Here is a 16,866-nt window from a genome sequence, read left to right on the forward strand (position 1 = left end):
TTTAAGTACATTTTGATGCCAATACTGTTGTACTTTTACTCAAGTAAATTTTGAATTCTGGACTTTTACTTGTAACAAAGTATTTCTATATTGCAGTATTGGTACTTTTACTTAAGTAAAGAATTTGAGTACTTTTTCCACCACTGGTAATACCAAGTACAAATACTATACTTGATACCAGTGGTGCTCACAAGTTTTCACGTCAAGGAGCCACACATTAATATGTATTTGGCTGCGGACCCCCACCTCAAAAGATATTGTGCCATGGACCCCCAGGAGAGAAGTACATATCAAGAAAAAATTATACAAAATATGATCAAATATGCAAATATGGAGTGAAAACAGACGTACAGTAAAGGTAATATACAATAAAGGTAATAAAACAACAACAAGAAAAAAAATATATACACACAAGTATGTGTAAGAAGAAAGAAAAAAAACACACAGTCTTGTCATGTCTTTCATTTATGATTTTGGGCATGACATTATAAGCCAAAGTTTCCCAAAATTTTCTAAAATTGTGAAAATAGCCGGCCTACAAGTGTTGTGAACTTGTGAGCGTACAGATCGGCCGATTTAGCTTTATTTTAAAAATCTTTTCCATCGTACAATGAAGTATGTAGGTCTTTGAGAGGTTAAAAAGTGTCACAAAATACAGAAGCTTTCTCTGAGGTGCACCTTTGCAAAGAGAGAGAGAGGTCATGCAGTGTGACTGATGTTAATCTGCTGGAGGTGGGCATGAGTGCCTGGACTGTGTAACTCACCAGGTGGTCACGGCGCCACACACACACACACACACACACACACACACACACACACACACACACACACACACACACACACACACACACACACACACACACACACACACACACACACACACACACACACACACAGGTTGCCATATCCGTTTATTATAAGCGACTTTGGGCTTGTTTTTCTGTAACATCGCTTGTAAATATTGGTTAGTTGAAGGTTACGGTTTTTGGGGGTGCGTTTCTAAAGTGCAGTTGCTTATTTGAACATTCCTAAATTAATATGTAATTGCCCATCAGAAAATATTTTGTTTCAGGGATCCCCCGTATCAGATTTGTGTCAAAAATATTTCCAATCCTTCATCTTTTTCCCATGATTTTTTGGAAAATAGCAGATCTACAAGCTCACAACGCGGTGCATCGCGACACGTTGTGAGCTTGTAGATCGGCCAATTTAAAAAAAAGCAGAAGGTTTAAAGTGCTCATGTGCAAGTCGCTTCTTTTGGGCTTGTTTTCATAGACCAGGTTACTTATTTCCATCACAAATTCTGGCAACATTGACAGACAGACACGCACGCACACGCACACACACACACACACACACACACACACACACAGAGAGAGAGAGAAACTCATGGACGCACAGGCACACACAAATACTGCTCACTCTCTCCTCTTTCACTGACGCACACCCATGCAGTCACACATGCACGCACGCATTCACATGCACAGGCTACCGATTCATGCCTTTTTTTCATCCGTCAATGAAACGATGCAGCATGCGATTCAAATGTTACAGAGGTGCAATGTATCTTAACCCATTAAGACCTGAGGCAGAGTCTACAAATGCCTTCTAAACCAGTAGTTCTCTAACTCAGGGGTCTTCAACAGGGGGTCCGGGGACCCCTAGGGGGTCCTCAGAGTTGCTACAGGGGGTCCGCCAAATCTCTGTGTGATAGGATCATTGTGTTTTTTACATTAACCACTTGAACCCTAGCATCCCTATTCTATGGACAACTTTAGCCGAAAATAGCCGATCTACAAGCTCACTTGTAAATCGGCAATTTTCGGCAAAGAGGGGAAAAAAGAGCAGACCAGGTACAGAGCGAAAGTTTACTAAGTATTGACGGTTTAAGTCGTTAAATGTCTGAAAATACACATTAACATGAATCCAACATCTATGAAAAGCTTTAATCTGCAACACAATTTTATGTAATATATAGTGGGGGTCCCTGCTTCATCTCTCTCTCAGTTAGGGGGTCCTTGGCCTGAAAAGGTTGAAGACCCCTGCTCTAACTTATTCATGTCAAGACCCCAAATTGATTAGGTCTATGTATTTGACTGCGGACCCGCATATGTTTTTTTTTGTGTGCCAGGAACCCCCCAGAAGAGAAGATTTTCAAGATTTCTTTTTTTTTATGTTAAAAAATAGCAGATGTACAAGCTCTCAGTATGGCACAAAATGACCCGCTGCGAGCATGTACATCTGCTATTATTGAATAGGCAAAGCAAAAATCTAAAATGACACAATCCCATTTTTTTTAAAGAAACAACGTAGTGTATCATTCCACACACAGACTGGCTGGCTAGCTATTATGGCAGAGATTGAGCAGAATCTCTCTCTCACACACACACACACACACACACACACAGCTAGGGTATCAGGCTGCCAGTGGGGGGATCAAAGGGGTCCGAGCCTTCTGATTAGTTGGCTGCAGATGAGAGAGCAGGGCAGAGGAGAAGGCAGGCTCTGCCATGGACCTTATCACACATCACACAATATCCATGAAAAGGCCTCTCTCTCTCTCTCTTTCATACCGTTTCTCTTTCACATCGTGCTCTCTCTATATCACTCACACGCACACGCACACGCACACACACACACACACACACACACACACACACACACACACACACACACACACAGTCTACATGTGCACAGAAAAACACTGATTGATATTACAGTACTCTTAACAAAAACATACGCGCACATACACAGTACAGACACAGAAATACACCAAATTAGCGCTTTACAGCATGCACTCACACCCATATATAGGCATACAGTCTAACACACACACACACACACACACACACACACACACACACACACACACACACACACACACACACACACACACACACACACACACACACACACACACACACACACACACACACACACACACACACACACACACGTGGTGGTGTGTGATACTGTGTGTGTGTGTGTGTGTGTGTGTGTGTGTGTGTGTGTGTGTGTGTGTGTGTGTGTGTGTGTGTGTGTGTGTGTGTGTGTGTGTGTGTGTGTGTGTGTGTGTGTGTGTGTGTGTGATAGACTGTGCTCTGTTAAAAGTAAAAGGCCTGTATTCAAAATTGTACTTGAGCAAGACAGTATTGGAATGAAAATGATACTTAAAAGTACAAGAATAAAAGTACTAAATGTTCTTTTTAAATGTTCAGACTTTCTAAAATAGCAGCTCACAATGTTCACAACGCTATCAGCAATATTCTTTTGCAGAACAGGGACGCTATATAGGTCTCGTGTTTAAACTGACATTTAAAGTAAGTAAATCTTGCAATTCCAAGTTCATAGTTTTCTCGAGATTCAGAAAGATATACGACTTTAATCTGCATTCTCTATACTATAACATGGAAGGAGTTGCAGAACACTAGTATCTTGGCATCTGGCTCTATGACAATTTTACTTTCAAATACCACATCAAGAACGGTGTTGGGAAATTATGACAAAAGACTGGCTTCTTATACAGGAGTAAAACCAGCTTTTCCTCTGATTTGTAGGAAGAGGATTGTTGGAGCAACTTTGCTATCAGTTCTGGATTATGGAGATATAATTTACAGACATACGCTTCTGCCTCCACACTAAAAGCCTGGTTTATACTCCATCATACTATACATTAAAAGTGTATTACGCCCTTAGACTGTGTTTATCTCTCAGCTCTAATATGTATTACTGGTGATAAGTCTTATATTCACCACTGTATTCTACATCGTTGTTGTCAGGCAGAAACCTGCTATCTCCATATTCTAAACTTTTGTGTTTTTTCGTAAATTAACGCCCTACTTGATCATACTACGGCGTCACACAAAAGTTTCAAAAGTAGCAGATCCACAAGCTCGAAACGCGGCGCGAAGCGACGCGTTTTGAGCTTGTAGATCTGCAACTTTTGCTGTTTTTTTATTTTAATCCTGAAAAGTAACAGTTTTGGACATATGAGGTTTCTACCCGACAGTAGACGATATGATAAGATCAGATCGGTTCGTCTTCTCTGGCCGAGAGACGCAATAATCGTTGGTATGTGTACCGGGTCAGACAATTACCATCGTATATCACATCTACTGTATGTTATGAAGGAACAGCGGTCCAGTTTTAACTGGCTCCTGGCAGTGACTATCTGGCTGGTTCTTCAGGTGCCTGGTGCCAGGTCTGATCTTGGAAAGACTGCTTTTAGTATTATTATTTTTTCGTAGAGCAGACTCTGTCGCAATAATTCTGTTATGTTGATTTGTATGGTTGTATTTCCACAGATATTGTTGATCTCATACAGATCTCATTATAAATTGTGTTGATATTATGTTTGATTTTTTAACTGATTTTATTTGTTGATCTTGTATCCACCCTCAATGGTTTCTCAGAGGATATTAACTCTTTGCCTGCCGTCGACGAGAAAGACGAGATTTTGTTTTTTTAATTGTTTTATAAAAGATTGCGCTGTTCTCTGTCACCCGAGTGATCAGGTTCACTTTCCACTCACCCGGATCCGGAAAATAACGTCATCCGAAGATTTCCGCCTCCGTCCACTTCCTGTTTATTTGGTTTCCTGGAAATGGTTGTATCTCGAGTTGCCTTGTTTTGCCCTGGGTTTGGCGAGACAACGTGGTCTAACAAATGGAAGGGACAGCTCCGGTTATATATTTGTTTCTCTGGACGACGAACAGTGATCCCCTTTGTGTTTACCAACGGTCTGACAAGTGATCATGTATATAAATGTTCTGTGGCCAGTTGGGGAGGTGGGAAAGACGTGCATTTGTGATGGAAGATGCTCTGGCTGTATGTATGTTAAGAGTTAAAGGTTGAATAAATACATTTATGTGGTATATAGTTATGTTTAGTATATGTATTATACCTGGTCAAGATATAAATCCGAATTATCCTTTGTATGTGATAAAATTGAGATTTTTTTAGACCCTTTTCACCATATAGAGGTGAAGAAGGATCGCTGACAGCACCATATGACCTATTGCTTTGTATTGCATTAGAGAACTTATATTGAGGGTAATATAACATGATTACAGACATTTAACTTTCCGCCTGCTTCGTTTGTGTTCATGTGCTAAACGTGATTTTTAGTCCCTCCACACCACATCTCTACGCCGAATCTACAAGCTCACATACAGTATACTTGGCCCCCTCCTTTTTCCCCTCGACATCAAATCAGTTTCACAGAAAATAGCCGAACTACAAGCTCACGCTGCGATGCGTCGCGAGCTCGATCGCGTGCGAGCGATCAGCTATCTTTTACCCATTGTTCACCAATTAGGACATTCCGCGAATAGGGATGCTTGTCGCTATAGGGTTTCATGTGATTAAAAGTGTACTGTAGATACAAGCTAACAAACCGCCTGCTCCTCATTGTTTCCCTTAAGTGACCTTTGACCATTGCCGCATTTCAAACCAGTGACGTTATTTATGAAACAAAAAAAAGGATATGGCGGCGTCTTCATCAAGCCCATGAAGACATGTGGAATGTGTCACCATCACACTGACGACACCCCCAGCGGCATTATGTTGATTCTACGACCGCACACAACGCAACGCAGCGCGTCCATGCTTGACACTATAGCCGCCTGAAGCCCCCTGCCCCCCCCAGCCCATGCACCAGCACATTCACCCCCTTTGTTGTCTCTATAGGTCTTGTTAATTGTTTTGCACCCCTCTCGTTGTATGTTTTGTTGTTTTGCCATGAGAGAGTGAGTTAAATGGGGGAGAAAATGTGGGCATGTATATCATTGTTCCTCAGGTCGGAACATAATTCCACGGGGGCCCCCACTCTCCTCAGCCCCACCCCCACCTCCCCATTGCAGGGGGCCCACGCTCATTTGCATGACGAAGAAAAAAAAGAGGGATATCTGTGTTTGATCAAATCAAATCAGTTCTTGGAAAAAGATTATTCTAAAAACAAAACATACCTCTGTTTTGTATTTAGAATAATCTTTTTCCAAGAATTGATTTGATTTCGTCTGGCCGGCGCGTTTACCACCGCGAACGAGTGAATGAGGACGGAGGGAGGGGTGTAAATCTATCCAGAATTGGATTAAACGGGCGATGCACACATTCCACCGTTGACAGCAAAACAATGGCACATGTTTTTTTTATGGAGAAGCTCCATGTGACCAATTATTACAGTAGGTTTATTCAGCCTATGTGTGTACAGTACAGTTCATTCAACGAGCAAAACATGCTCCGCGGGTTCAACTAATTTGAAGCCCTTTTGATTTTCATTACTAGAGTGGAAATGTGTCAACGACGAAAATGAACCAAAAGAAAGACTTGTTGAAGAAGAATAAAATGCACACCCTCATATTGTTGCTGTCGGGCAGAAACCTCTCGTCTCCATATTCTAAATTGTTGTGTTTTTTTCCCCGTAAATTAACGCCCTACTTGATCATACTCCAGCGTCACACAAAAGTATAAAAAATTGCAGATTTACAAGCTCGAAACGTGGCGCGAAGCAACACATTTTGAGCTTGTCGATCTGCTATTTTTGCTATTTTTGAATTTGAATCGTGAAAAGTAACAGTTTTGGACATATGAGGTTACTAGCCGACAGAGACGATATATACTCTGGTATAATTTTGAGCAACAGATCTTTGTCAGGTCAAACTCTAGTTTGACCTGACAAAGTGCCTTGGCTCGAATAAATGGATAACTGGAGCATATTAGTGTGTGGGTTTTGTTATTTTATTCATAATCACTTCTAAACCAGCACCTCACACGCAAGTGCGTGTTTCATTAGCCTTTGTGATTTTTTTTTTACCACTTTCATCCTGGTGTCCCTATTTTGGACATGACATTATAGTATAGTATACTGTTGTATTGTATCATGGATCGTTAATAGCTGTTGAATCTAGGTTGTGTGTGTGTGTGTGTGTGTGTGTGTGTGTGTGTGTGTGTGTGTGTGTGTGTGTGTGTGTGTGTGTGTGTGTGTGTGTGTGTGTGTGTGTGCACGCGCGCGTGTGTGTGTGTGTGTGTGTGTGTGTGTGTGTGTGTGTGTGTGTGTGTGTGTGTGTGTGTGTGTGTGTGTGTGTGTGTGTGTGTGTGTGTGTGTGTGCGTGCGTGTGTGTGCGTGTGTGCGTGTGTAGCCTCTACTCCCTCCTGTTGTGACTGACTGACAGTGTGACTGAATTCTTGTTTTCCTAGTCTAGTCTTCTTTGTCTTGTCCTATGTTTTTTCTCTTTCTTTTCTCTTTCTTCGGACTGCGCCCGGGCCAGTGTAATAACTAGATGGGGGGCGCACTATATCGAACCTGTGAACCTATGAATGTATAAAAAAAAGAAAATTTTGACTTGTCACAGTAAAAGGTTCAGTTTTTGTTTACTTATGTGTGTGTGTGTGTGTGTGTGTGTGTGTGTGTGTGTGTGTGTGTGTGTGTGTGTGTGTGTGTGTGTGTGTGTGTGTGTGTGTGTGTGTGTGTGTGTGTGTGTGTGTGTGTGTGTATTATACTGAACTATCAGGCCCATCGGTTCGATTTTCCAGGAGATACTACTGTAAGTGACTTGTAATTACATCCTACTGATATAACATTAAAGTGTGCGTGTGTTTTGTGTGACCGCAGGCACGTTGGATCACAAACTAACAAACAAACTCCAAAGTCAGAGGAAGTTTTGAGTGACTTGCTTATTGATTATAGATTGGCCGTTAAAATTGTACACAGTAAATTATTCACAGTAAAATCATATGTGTTCATTTATCCAGTAGTACCTCCATTTGGTTACATACTGTACACTCTCAGTTAACACTAAGTATTTGACAGCAATTGTATTCCAGCATTTATTGATCTTTGTAAAAAAGCGTGTGTGTGTGTGTGTGTGTGTGTGTGTGTGTGTGTGTGTGTGTGTGCGCGCGCGCGCGTTTGTGTGCGTACAGCACAGTGTGTTTGGGTGAGCGTCCAGACGAGGGCACCAATGTACCAGGGAGGTGAACAACATGCAAACATAAGACATTGACCCCTGCATTCACTTCTCACGCCACCATGTCAAAACATCAGTGATGCAACTCACACGCACACACGCACGCACGCACACACACACACCCACACACTCAACATTCTCTTACATTCTGCCATGTGACTGTAGGGCTCTCCATTATTATCAGCAGAGGTGCCGCAGTTAGTAACAGTATAATGGGAGACACCACAACCCTGCAGAGGTGCAGAGTGACACAGTAAAAATCTCAGAGCCCAAAGTTACGGTTCTCAACCTTTTCTGGATCGGGGGGGGGGGGCACTTGAATATCTCGAAAAGCGTTTGTGGCCTAACACGAAAACGTAATAAAAACGAAATAAAAACTAAGCTATGATGACTTAAACTAAGACTACATATATTGCCAATTTCGTCAACAACTAAAAACTAGACTAAAATGTTAGAGAGAGACTAGTGGAGAAGAGATCCAGTAGAACTAAAAGACGAGTCATTTTATGGTTGGTTGCGCTAGGGTGTGCATGCTGAAAATAGCCGATCTACAAGCTCACAACGCGTCGCAGTTGTGAGCTTGTAGATCGGCTATTTTCAGCATGCAACCGAGTGTAAAATCAGCCATTACGACGCCATCAAGGCACCGCCAGAATACATTATAGTCGACTAAATCAACTGTAGATTTAGTCGACTGTAATCTTATGATATTTTGTCGACTGAAACGAGACAAAAACTAAAACATTTCAGATGACTAAAATATGACTAAAACTAAATGGAATTTTATTCACAAGACTATGACTAAAACTAAATCAAAATTTGCTGTCAAAATCAACACTATGGCCTAACTAAGTGGTCAGATGGGGTGGGCCACGGTCATTTTTCAAAGCGTGTTCATTTTAATGATCTACGAGCTCCGTTAATTTGAATGATCTACAAGCTCAATTTCGAGCTTGCATATCTGCTACTTTTGATGCTTTTGTGTGACGCTGTAGTGTGATCAAGTAGGGCGTTCATTTAATTAGAATATGGAGATATGGAGGTAGAGGTAGTGTTTTGGTACTGACCTGGGGCGGTCTGGGGGGGTTCCTGGGTTCCTCCGCTTGAGGGTTTGTCTTCATCCTGCTCTTGCGTTCGTTCTGATGTTGCTCCACTGCAGACTTCTTGGGCCACAGCCAGGTGTTAGCGGGTCTCCTGGGCGGACCCTCAGTGCCATGCACCTCTACAGTGGCGGCACAAACACAAACACAAACGCACACACACAATTCAAACACATACAGTAAGTATCCCTTCCAACTAAGGCTTCCATCATTAACCCCATTAAGGCCTGAGGTTCCGATTCTACAAATGTCTTCTAAATCCCAACAGTATTCTGAAAAAACATATGTTTCTATGTCAGTGGTGACTTTTTCATGTCAAGGACCCCCAAAATAATATGTATTTGGCCGCCGACCCCCATCTCAAAATGTTTTGTTCCAGGGACCCCCCCCAGAAGCAAAAAATAGAGTTAAAAATGTTCGCTTTAAACACTATATTCAAAGATTTGCACACATTTTCACGATTGTTTTTTTTTTTGCAGATATACAAGCTCATAGCGCGGCCTTGCCTTGACTACGTGATGTTGGACATTTTCATGTCACACTGTGATGTGAAAATGTTAAAATCGGGGATTGTCTGCCTTGTCAAACTGTACTCTAGAGAAAACTGCAGGTCTGCTGCCACTCTTATTTCTTTTAAGCCCTATACTTTGTTGTTGTGTGCCGAAAAAAGAAAACAGCCAATCTGCAAGCACACAATGTGTGAGCTTTTAGATCTGCAATTTCCCCATTTTTTTTACATTTTTGAAATGTTTTGAAAAAGATACAAATTATTTGAAAATCGTAGAAAATCTTTCGCCTATAACGACACGACCAAACTACGGACACCAGGTTCAAAGTGTTTAACAAAGCGGAAAAACACAATACAGTTGACATAGCCTGAACCAATCTTCTTTTTTTAAGGTACTAGATTACAGTAATAGGCTTAATATAGGGGTGTAAATATTTGGGATCAAAGAACATAATGATGGTGCAATGTTTCTTTTTGCTCTGCCGCTCTCGTCAGGAAATGGTAAAAAAAAAAAAAAGGGCTTTAGCCTCTTGGCAAACATTCTGATTACACTCACAATGTAGTATTTAACTTACAGATTTAAACACTTATATACTTTGTTAACCGGGGTCCCCCAGGGGTCTTTATTACTCCTTTTTTCCCCTCTAAGTCTACATCAAATCTCTTCGCTGAAAATATCTGATCTATACGTTCAACGTGTGAGCTTGTAGGTTGGCTATTTTTGCAGTATGGTTGCCTATTATGACATGGCCAGAAAAGGAATGCTATATAGGGTTCATGTGGTTAAGGTTAAGGTGCAAAAGTGGGACTGCCCCTTCAGCATCAGATATTTGTGACTTTTTGCCCATGAATGAGGTCAGTACAAGGAGCTTCCTGATACAGTGTACTGTGATTAATTGACAGCTGTTACGTCACGCGCACACACATACGTCCGGTTGACCTCTTCACCTCCTACACTCAATGCGGTTGAGCCATGTGGAATTGCCCCTTGTCATCTTCAGTGCGTATTATGCTACGGATCCATATACTGCACACACACACACACACACACACACACACACACACACACACACACACACACACACACACACACACACACACACACACACACACACACACACACACACACACACACACACACACACACACACACACACACACACACACACACACGCACGCACAAGTGATTTGTCTATTCTTCCACCACAAGCTGCTTAAGAACTGTTGTTTTCTAATAACAGCTCCTTAACATGCTATGTTGTCATTCCTGGAATTGGATCCTGGAGTTCCTGGTAAGACTAACCAATGTCTTACCAGGAATACCTGGTAAGACATTCCTGGTAAGACGTAGGTGAAGTAGTCTTTACCTACTCAACGTCAAGGCATCTAAGTGCACCCTATATTTTGATGTCAATACATTTTTCTACTTTTACTCAAGTACATTTTGTATACCTGACTCATACTTGTATATTTCTTCATTGTGGTATTGATACTTTAAAAAAAAGTGCTGTGAGTACTTCTTCCACCACTGGTAATCACCACGGGAACAGCGTCAAATGTTCACTCTAATGACTGATACAGTAGGTGGTGCCATGAATGGCTTGCGTGGGTTTGTAAAGGTAGCATGAGGATACCGTGTGTGTGTTTTTCTTCTAAACACAGCATAGGTTTCAACATGTTTTCTGTAATAGTCCTTAAACAAATAGATAGATACTGTATAGATAGAGCAGTGTCTGGCTCAGGGCCGACTGTGTCAAATGGGATGGGTGGTATTTTAAGAGGATGTTTATTTTAATGATCAATGAATCAATCCGGCATGGACCAAGTAACTTAAGGTAACATAATATACTTTAAGTTCCTATTTATGGTATCACAATGAAAACTAATTTTTCAAGGTTTGGGAAAATGATATGTATTATTTTCATGATTATTTGTAATATCTATTATATGTTATATTATTGAGAAATCTCGGTCCGTCTGACCGATCGACTTCAAACTCGGCCCGCGTGTCGCAGACGACCTGAGGTAGCGCAGTGCCCGGCGTCCAGTCGGTCGGATAGGCGTTTGTCCTGAACCACCGGATCCGACTGACACACCCATATATAGGCACGCATTATGTGGCGATCCGGTTGTCCAGATCCGCCAATCTTACGGCTGACATGGAACTCCATATATGGGCATAAAAGGGACACAGGCAGACGGATACAGAAATCTCCATAACGGGTATAAAAAGGAACACAGACTTTTCCAACTTGCATCGTTTCCAACTTGCATCGTTTCCGACTTGCATCGTTCCCGAGTAGGCCAGCCTAGTAATCAATACAAGCTCAGTGTTTTGCCAATTATTTGGGAGCGCAATATCGCAATATCCGCACCAGCCCACCAGCATGCACCGGACCACAAGTCTGGGAATCAGACGGACAGACGGACGAACAGACAGACAGATAGACACTCGCCACTTGTCGTACGACAAAATATATGGGGCTTAGGTGGTATAAGTCTGAAACTACACGCAGACAACTGAGAGAAAAGCCCAACAGATTTTCACTTCGTGAACATGACATGTTAGGCTGTAAAACTAGGTCAGTAAGTATAAATGACAGGTACAACTACTAACAGCATAATGACCCATGGTTGCTAAAGCACACACACACCATTTAGGATATCGTTCTATACACAGCCATGGCGGTCCTGTCCCTTCCAAAGAGGAGAGCTCAGTTTTGCTTGGCGGAGGGCGCTTTATCATTATTGCATTTAAAACATTGCTCTGAGGGAAATCGGAACATCTAGTTATAGTTTTCCTTTCTGCCTTGTGTTTATAGTCATCATTGTGATGGGGACGCAGTCAAATTCCCATCCACTTTAGAATAATTTAAATCTTTAAATGGCTATGTTTTGCATCCTAGGTGTGATGACGGGGGAGCTTAAGGACCCCGGGGGACTAGGTCTGATGCATTTCCTGAGGGGAAAAAGCAGAAAACAAAAAGGTGTTTAGCGTATTAGCGTCGACTGCTAGTCATGGGAGGTGAGAGCAGACGCATGTGGAGGCAGTACTTCTGAGGGCTGCTGTTCCTGCTGAGTAAGGGATTTCCTTGAACTATACTATACCTGCCAGAGGCTCTCTGTGTGTGTGTGTGCGTACGTGCGTGTGTGTGTGTGCTTGTATTACTATATTTGTGAGGACCAAGGTTAAAATAGTTTTGGATTTTTCATTTTAGTTTGTTTTGAATATTGTTTTTCTAATTCAGTTAGTTTTAATTACTTTTTAAAACAGATTTGCTAGTTTTTGCTAATTTTTATTTTTGAAAATGCTATTAGTTTTAGTATTTTTTAGTATTGTGTAATAAAATAAAACATTTTTTTTTTTTAATGTATTCAGTTACAGATGAACCACCAACCGCATTCCACAAACAACTGTACTTGCAAGGGACAAAATGTCCCCAAATGGAATTTTGAAAACAGACATTGTGAAGACCATTTTCCAGCTCCTCACCAGAGAAATGGCTGTTTTATGGTTTAAATAAAGGCTTTTGGGGAGTTATGCTTACAATTAGGAAAATATTCAGGTTGGGGTTAGTAGTAGGCATTCTGAGGTCAGGTTTAGGGGTTACGGTTAGAGATATGCCTGATTTATAGTTAGCTGCACGCCAGTGTTGGGCACCGAGAATAGTCCATCAACAAGTTTTTGGCTTCAGGGTTAGGGTAAAAAAATTACAAACATTGAAAAAAAATTGCATTTGTGTGTGTGTGTGTGTGTGTGTGTGTGTGTGTGTGAGTGTGAGTGTGTGTGTGTGTGTGTGTGCGTGTGTGAGTGTGCGTATGCGACTATGCTTCCCCAAGTCTTATCTGTAATTAGGCCAGAACAAACAGCAGCAGAATCTCAGAGGCTGTAAATCACTCCTGAGAGGGAGAGGCGCCCAGTGACACACACACACACACACACACACACACACACACACACACACACACACACACACACATTCTGAGACTTGTGAGAGTGCGCACGTGAGTGTCTGTCTGTGAGCCTCTCTGAGTGTGCACACACGCACACTCAGAGAGGCTCAAACACACACACACACACACACACACACACACACACACACACACACACACACACACACACACACACACACACACACACACACACACACACACACACACACACACACACACACACACACACACACACACACACACACACTAATCCACATGTAAGAATGCAGGTGTGTGTCTGCAGGTGTAACTTTGTGCGTAAATTAGGTAGGAGGTGTTCTTGTGCACTTGTCAATTATACTGAAACAATATCAGGCCGTCAAATAGATTTCCAGGAGATACTACTGTAAGTGACTTGTAATTACATCACATTGTAATGTGCGTGTTCAGCGTGACCCGCAAGTACGTTGGATCACAAGCAAAACTCCAACGTCAGAGGACATCATTTATACATGTGTAACTTTGAGAGTGTACGAACGTAATCAAATGGAACACATTTTGTACTCTCCCCAAACATGTCGCATTGTGAGCTTGTGGATCTGCTGTCTTTGGCGAAGAGATTTTGTGTAGATGGGGGGGAAAAAGAGGACCAATTGGAGAGCTGACACGTCCAGTTTACTAAGTATAAAGCATTTTAGTGGTTAAAGTTAAGTACATTTGTACTATACAACAGACTACAACTTCTGCAAGCAAACTGACTGGTGGATATTTATAAAGATGAGATAATCTTTGCATTTCCGCTGCGACCGTTGTCATTCGTGGGTGCCAAAGAAAAACTATTCCAAAAGTGAGCACATTCAAAGAGCTATATCAAAGATGCTGACTGTTGAGAATAACTGCATCACTACAAGATTCAGGGAAGTCTGCACGGTTCCTGCTTGTATGTAGGCCTAGATACAAGCAGACAGTTATCCAATGGGACAGAGTTGTCTCTCTGGACTTGCCATACTGTCAACCCAGAATGCCTGTGCACAGCAACTGTTACGAACCATTACTAGTTCAATCCAGGAAAGCATTTACTGATTTTCGATCCCCCATCTCAACATATTTTGTTCCAGGGACCCCCAGAAGCAAAGATCTGAGTTAAAAATGTATACATGTATATATATTAAAAGATTTTCAAAAACTTTCATGATTAAAAAAAAAAATAGCAGATCTACAAGCTCGCCGCGCTTGTAGATCTGACCCCCCATTTGAAAAGATATGCCAGGGACCCCCGTAAGAGAAAATGTTCACAGCTATAGCACTGATTCTCACACATTTTAATTTCAAGGACCCCCAGTTTGATATGCATTAGGCCACGGACCCCCATTTTATACCATTTTGATCTCTGGCACCCCCAATCTACACTGTATAGTATCATCAGTGTTAATGTAACTCTGAGAGCGTACAAATGGAACCAAATGGACCCGTCAGGGTCCATTTGGTTCCATTTGTACGCTCTCAGAGTTACAGACACATAAGGGTCCCTTTGGTCCAACTAATTTATTCGGCTGGGGACCCCCTGGAACCCCCTGGAACCCCCTTGGACCCCACTTCAAGAACCAATTGTTCAAACTATCTGTGATTCAACTGGCATGCGGGGGGGTGAGTATAGATAATGACATCACTTTCATTTCTGGGTGATCTATTCCTTTAAAGTGATACAGTATCTTGATATTCTGAAATTAAATATAGAACTTCATGGAGGAACACTTCTCACCACATGGAACCAAAAAAAAAAAAAGTTTCCACTATTTTATGTTCTCCTAAAATGGCTTGCCAGCATCCTTGTTAACATGGTTTGTTAACACCACTGAACACTGATAGCAGGGCTTAAAGGGAGGCTGACGCTGACAACGTTAACAAGCTGTTTTCCACTTACGCTAAAGTGCAAATACAGATGCGAAACTGTGCGAAAACTGGTCCTCGGTGGCGGAGACTCGTACAGCATTAAAATTCAAAATGTCAAGGTATCCTTTTTTTTTTTTTTTTAAGGCGCCGTGATCTGTGGTTGTGTTCATGACCTAGTTTTCTATAGACGCTATAGGAACACATGAGAGGCCATTTTCCAGGGGAGAGAGAGAGAGAGAAGAAGAAAAAAAAACACGTCTTCAGCCAACAGCTGTCATCTCAATCCAGTGTTGTTGATTCTGTCTTCAAGCTCCATAGAAACTACCTGTCCCAAGCTGTTGAAGCGCTGGCAAGGGGTACTGCCATTGAGCAATGCTTTCACAGCGCTCTCATAACACTGAATGAGTAATGTCTTTCCAGCGTTGCTTCACATTAATGTATTTGCAGTGCACTGTTATCATGTACAGTAGAGCGGTCCCAAAAAGCCTTCCCCCTTTGCACTTCCAAGAAAGTGGCCCCACTTCAAACCGATGCTCTCGCGCAAACGTCTCCTCTCTCTCTCAAGGCCGAACCACTTCAATGGCTTCACGGCTGGCAGATGGACAAAAGTAACTGAATAATGAAGAAGGTATTGTCTAGCTAGGGGATCCTTTCAACTCTTGAACTTCTCCGCGCTCTCTACTGTACTGTGCGTGGCCTTGTGCTGCTCGCCAAATGATACAGACTTTGTAGTCTGAAGGGGAAACCGTTGTCAATGCGGTGGTCGTACTGGAGTTTATAGAATATAAGAGACGAAGAGTAAAAGGGTACGTTTGGCGATTCAAGACATAATTAGCCTCACAGTATGGCCCATAAGGGGCTTCAAAAGACTAGAGTAAAACACTGAGGCAAAGTAGTATTATAGTATTAGCAATCCTACCATTTTACATTTTTTAATTGTGAGTATATGTTGTGATTTATGTCAGCGGAGAAATACAAAGAAAAAAGAAAAGTATACAATTTAAGATTGGTTCTGATTTCATGAGAGTTCTGCTATCACACATACATTTAGTGATGTTAACCTGGAAATAACAGTAGTATTTTTCTCTGCTGCAGCACAGGATGCTGGGGTGTGTGTACAATAACTGAGGCAATGGACTGAGCGTTCTGTACTCAGATTGTAATACTATGTTGCTGCTCCGGCGTGGGAAGAGTTGGGGATTAATGTAATCTCCAAAATGTACTGTGGGAGGCACAGCAGCAATACACTTACGCTCACTCACTAACAACCCTGTGGAGTTACCTTGATACAGTTTACCCAGGGGGTGTAGTGTAGAGTTCTCAACGGGCCTGAAAATTAAGGCCCGGCCCTAACTGGGCCCTATCTGGGCCGACCCGAACAGGGCCCAGCCCGAACAATTACCATAATGTTAGGGCCGAAAACCACCCAAACCCCCCTCCAAAAAAGCTCTGCCCGGACGACTAA

At 42.0% G+C, this 16,866-nt stretch overlaps 1 protein-coding gene across 1 annotated transcript in view; it reads right to left on the bottom strand.

Annotated features, from left to right (window-relative positions):
- The window catches only part of igfbp2b (insulin-like growth factor binding protein 2b), a gene marked incomplete at both ends in the record, with an annotated part of 44,216 nt that overhangs the window by 6,103 nt on the left and 21,247 nt on the right, over positions 1 to 16,866 (bottom strand). The window contains one exon of the mRNA XM_080457322.1: positions 9,035 to 9,189. Coding sequence (XP_080313448.1) covers positions 9,035 to 9,189 — 155 coding nt within the window. The remainder of the gene's footprint in view (positions 1 to 9,034; positions 9,190 to 16,866) is intronic.

Source organism: Gymnoscopelus braueri (assembly GCF_963280865.1).
Source record: "Gymnoscopelus braueri genome assembly, chromosome: 18".
Taxonomy (NCBI): domain Eukaryota; kingdom Metazoa; phylum Chordata; class Actinopteri; order Myctophiformes; family Myctophidae; genus Gymnoscopelus; species Gymnoscopelus braueri.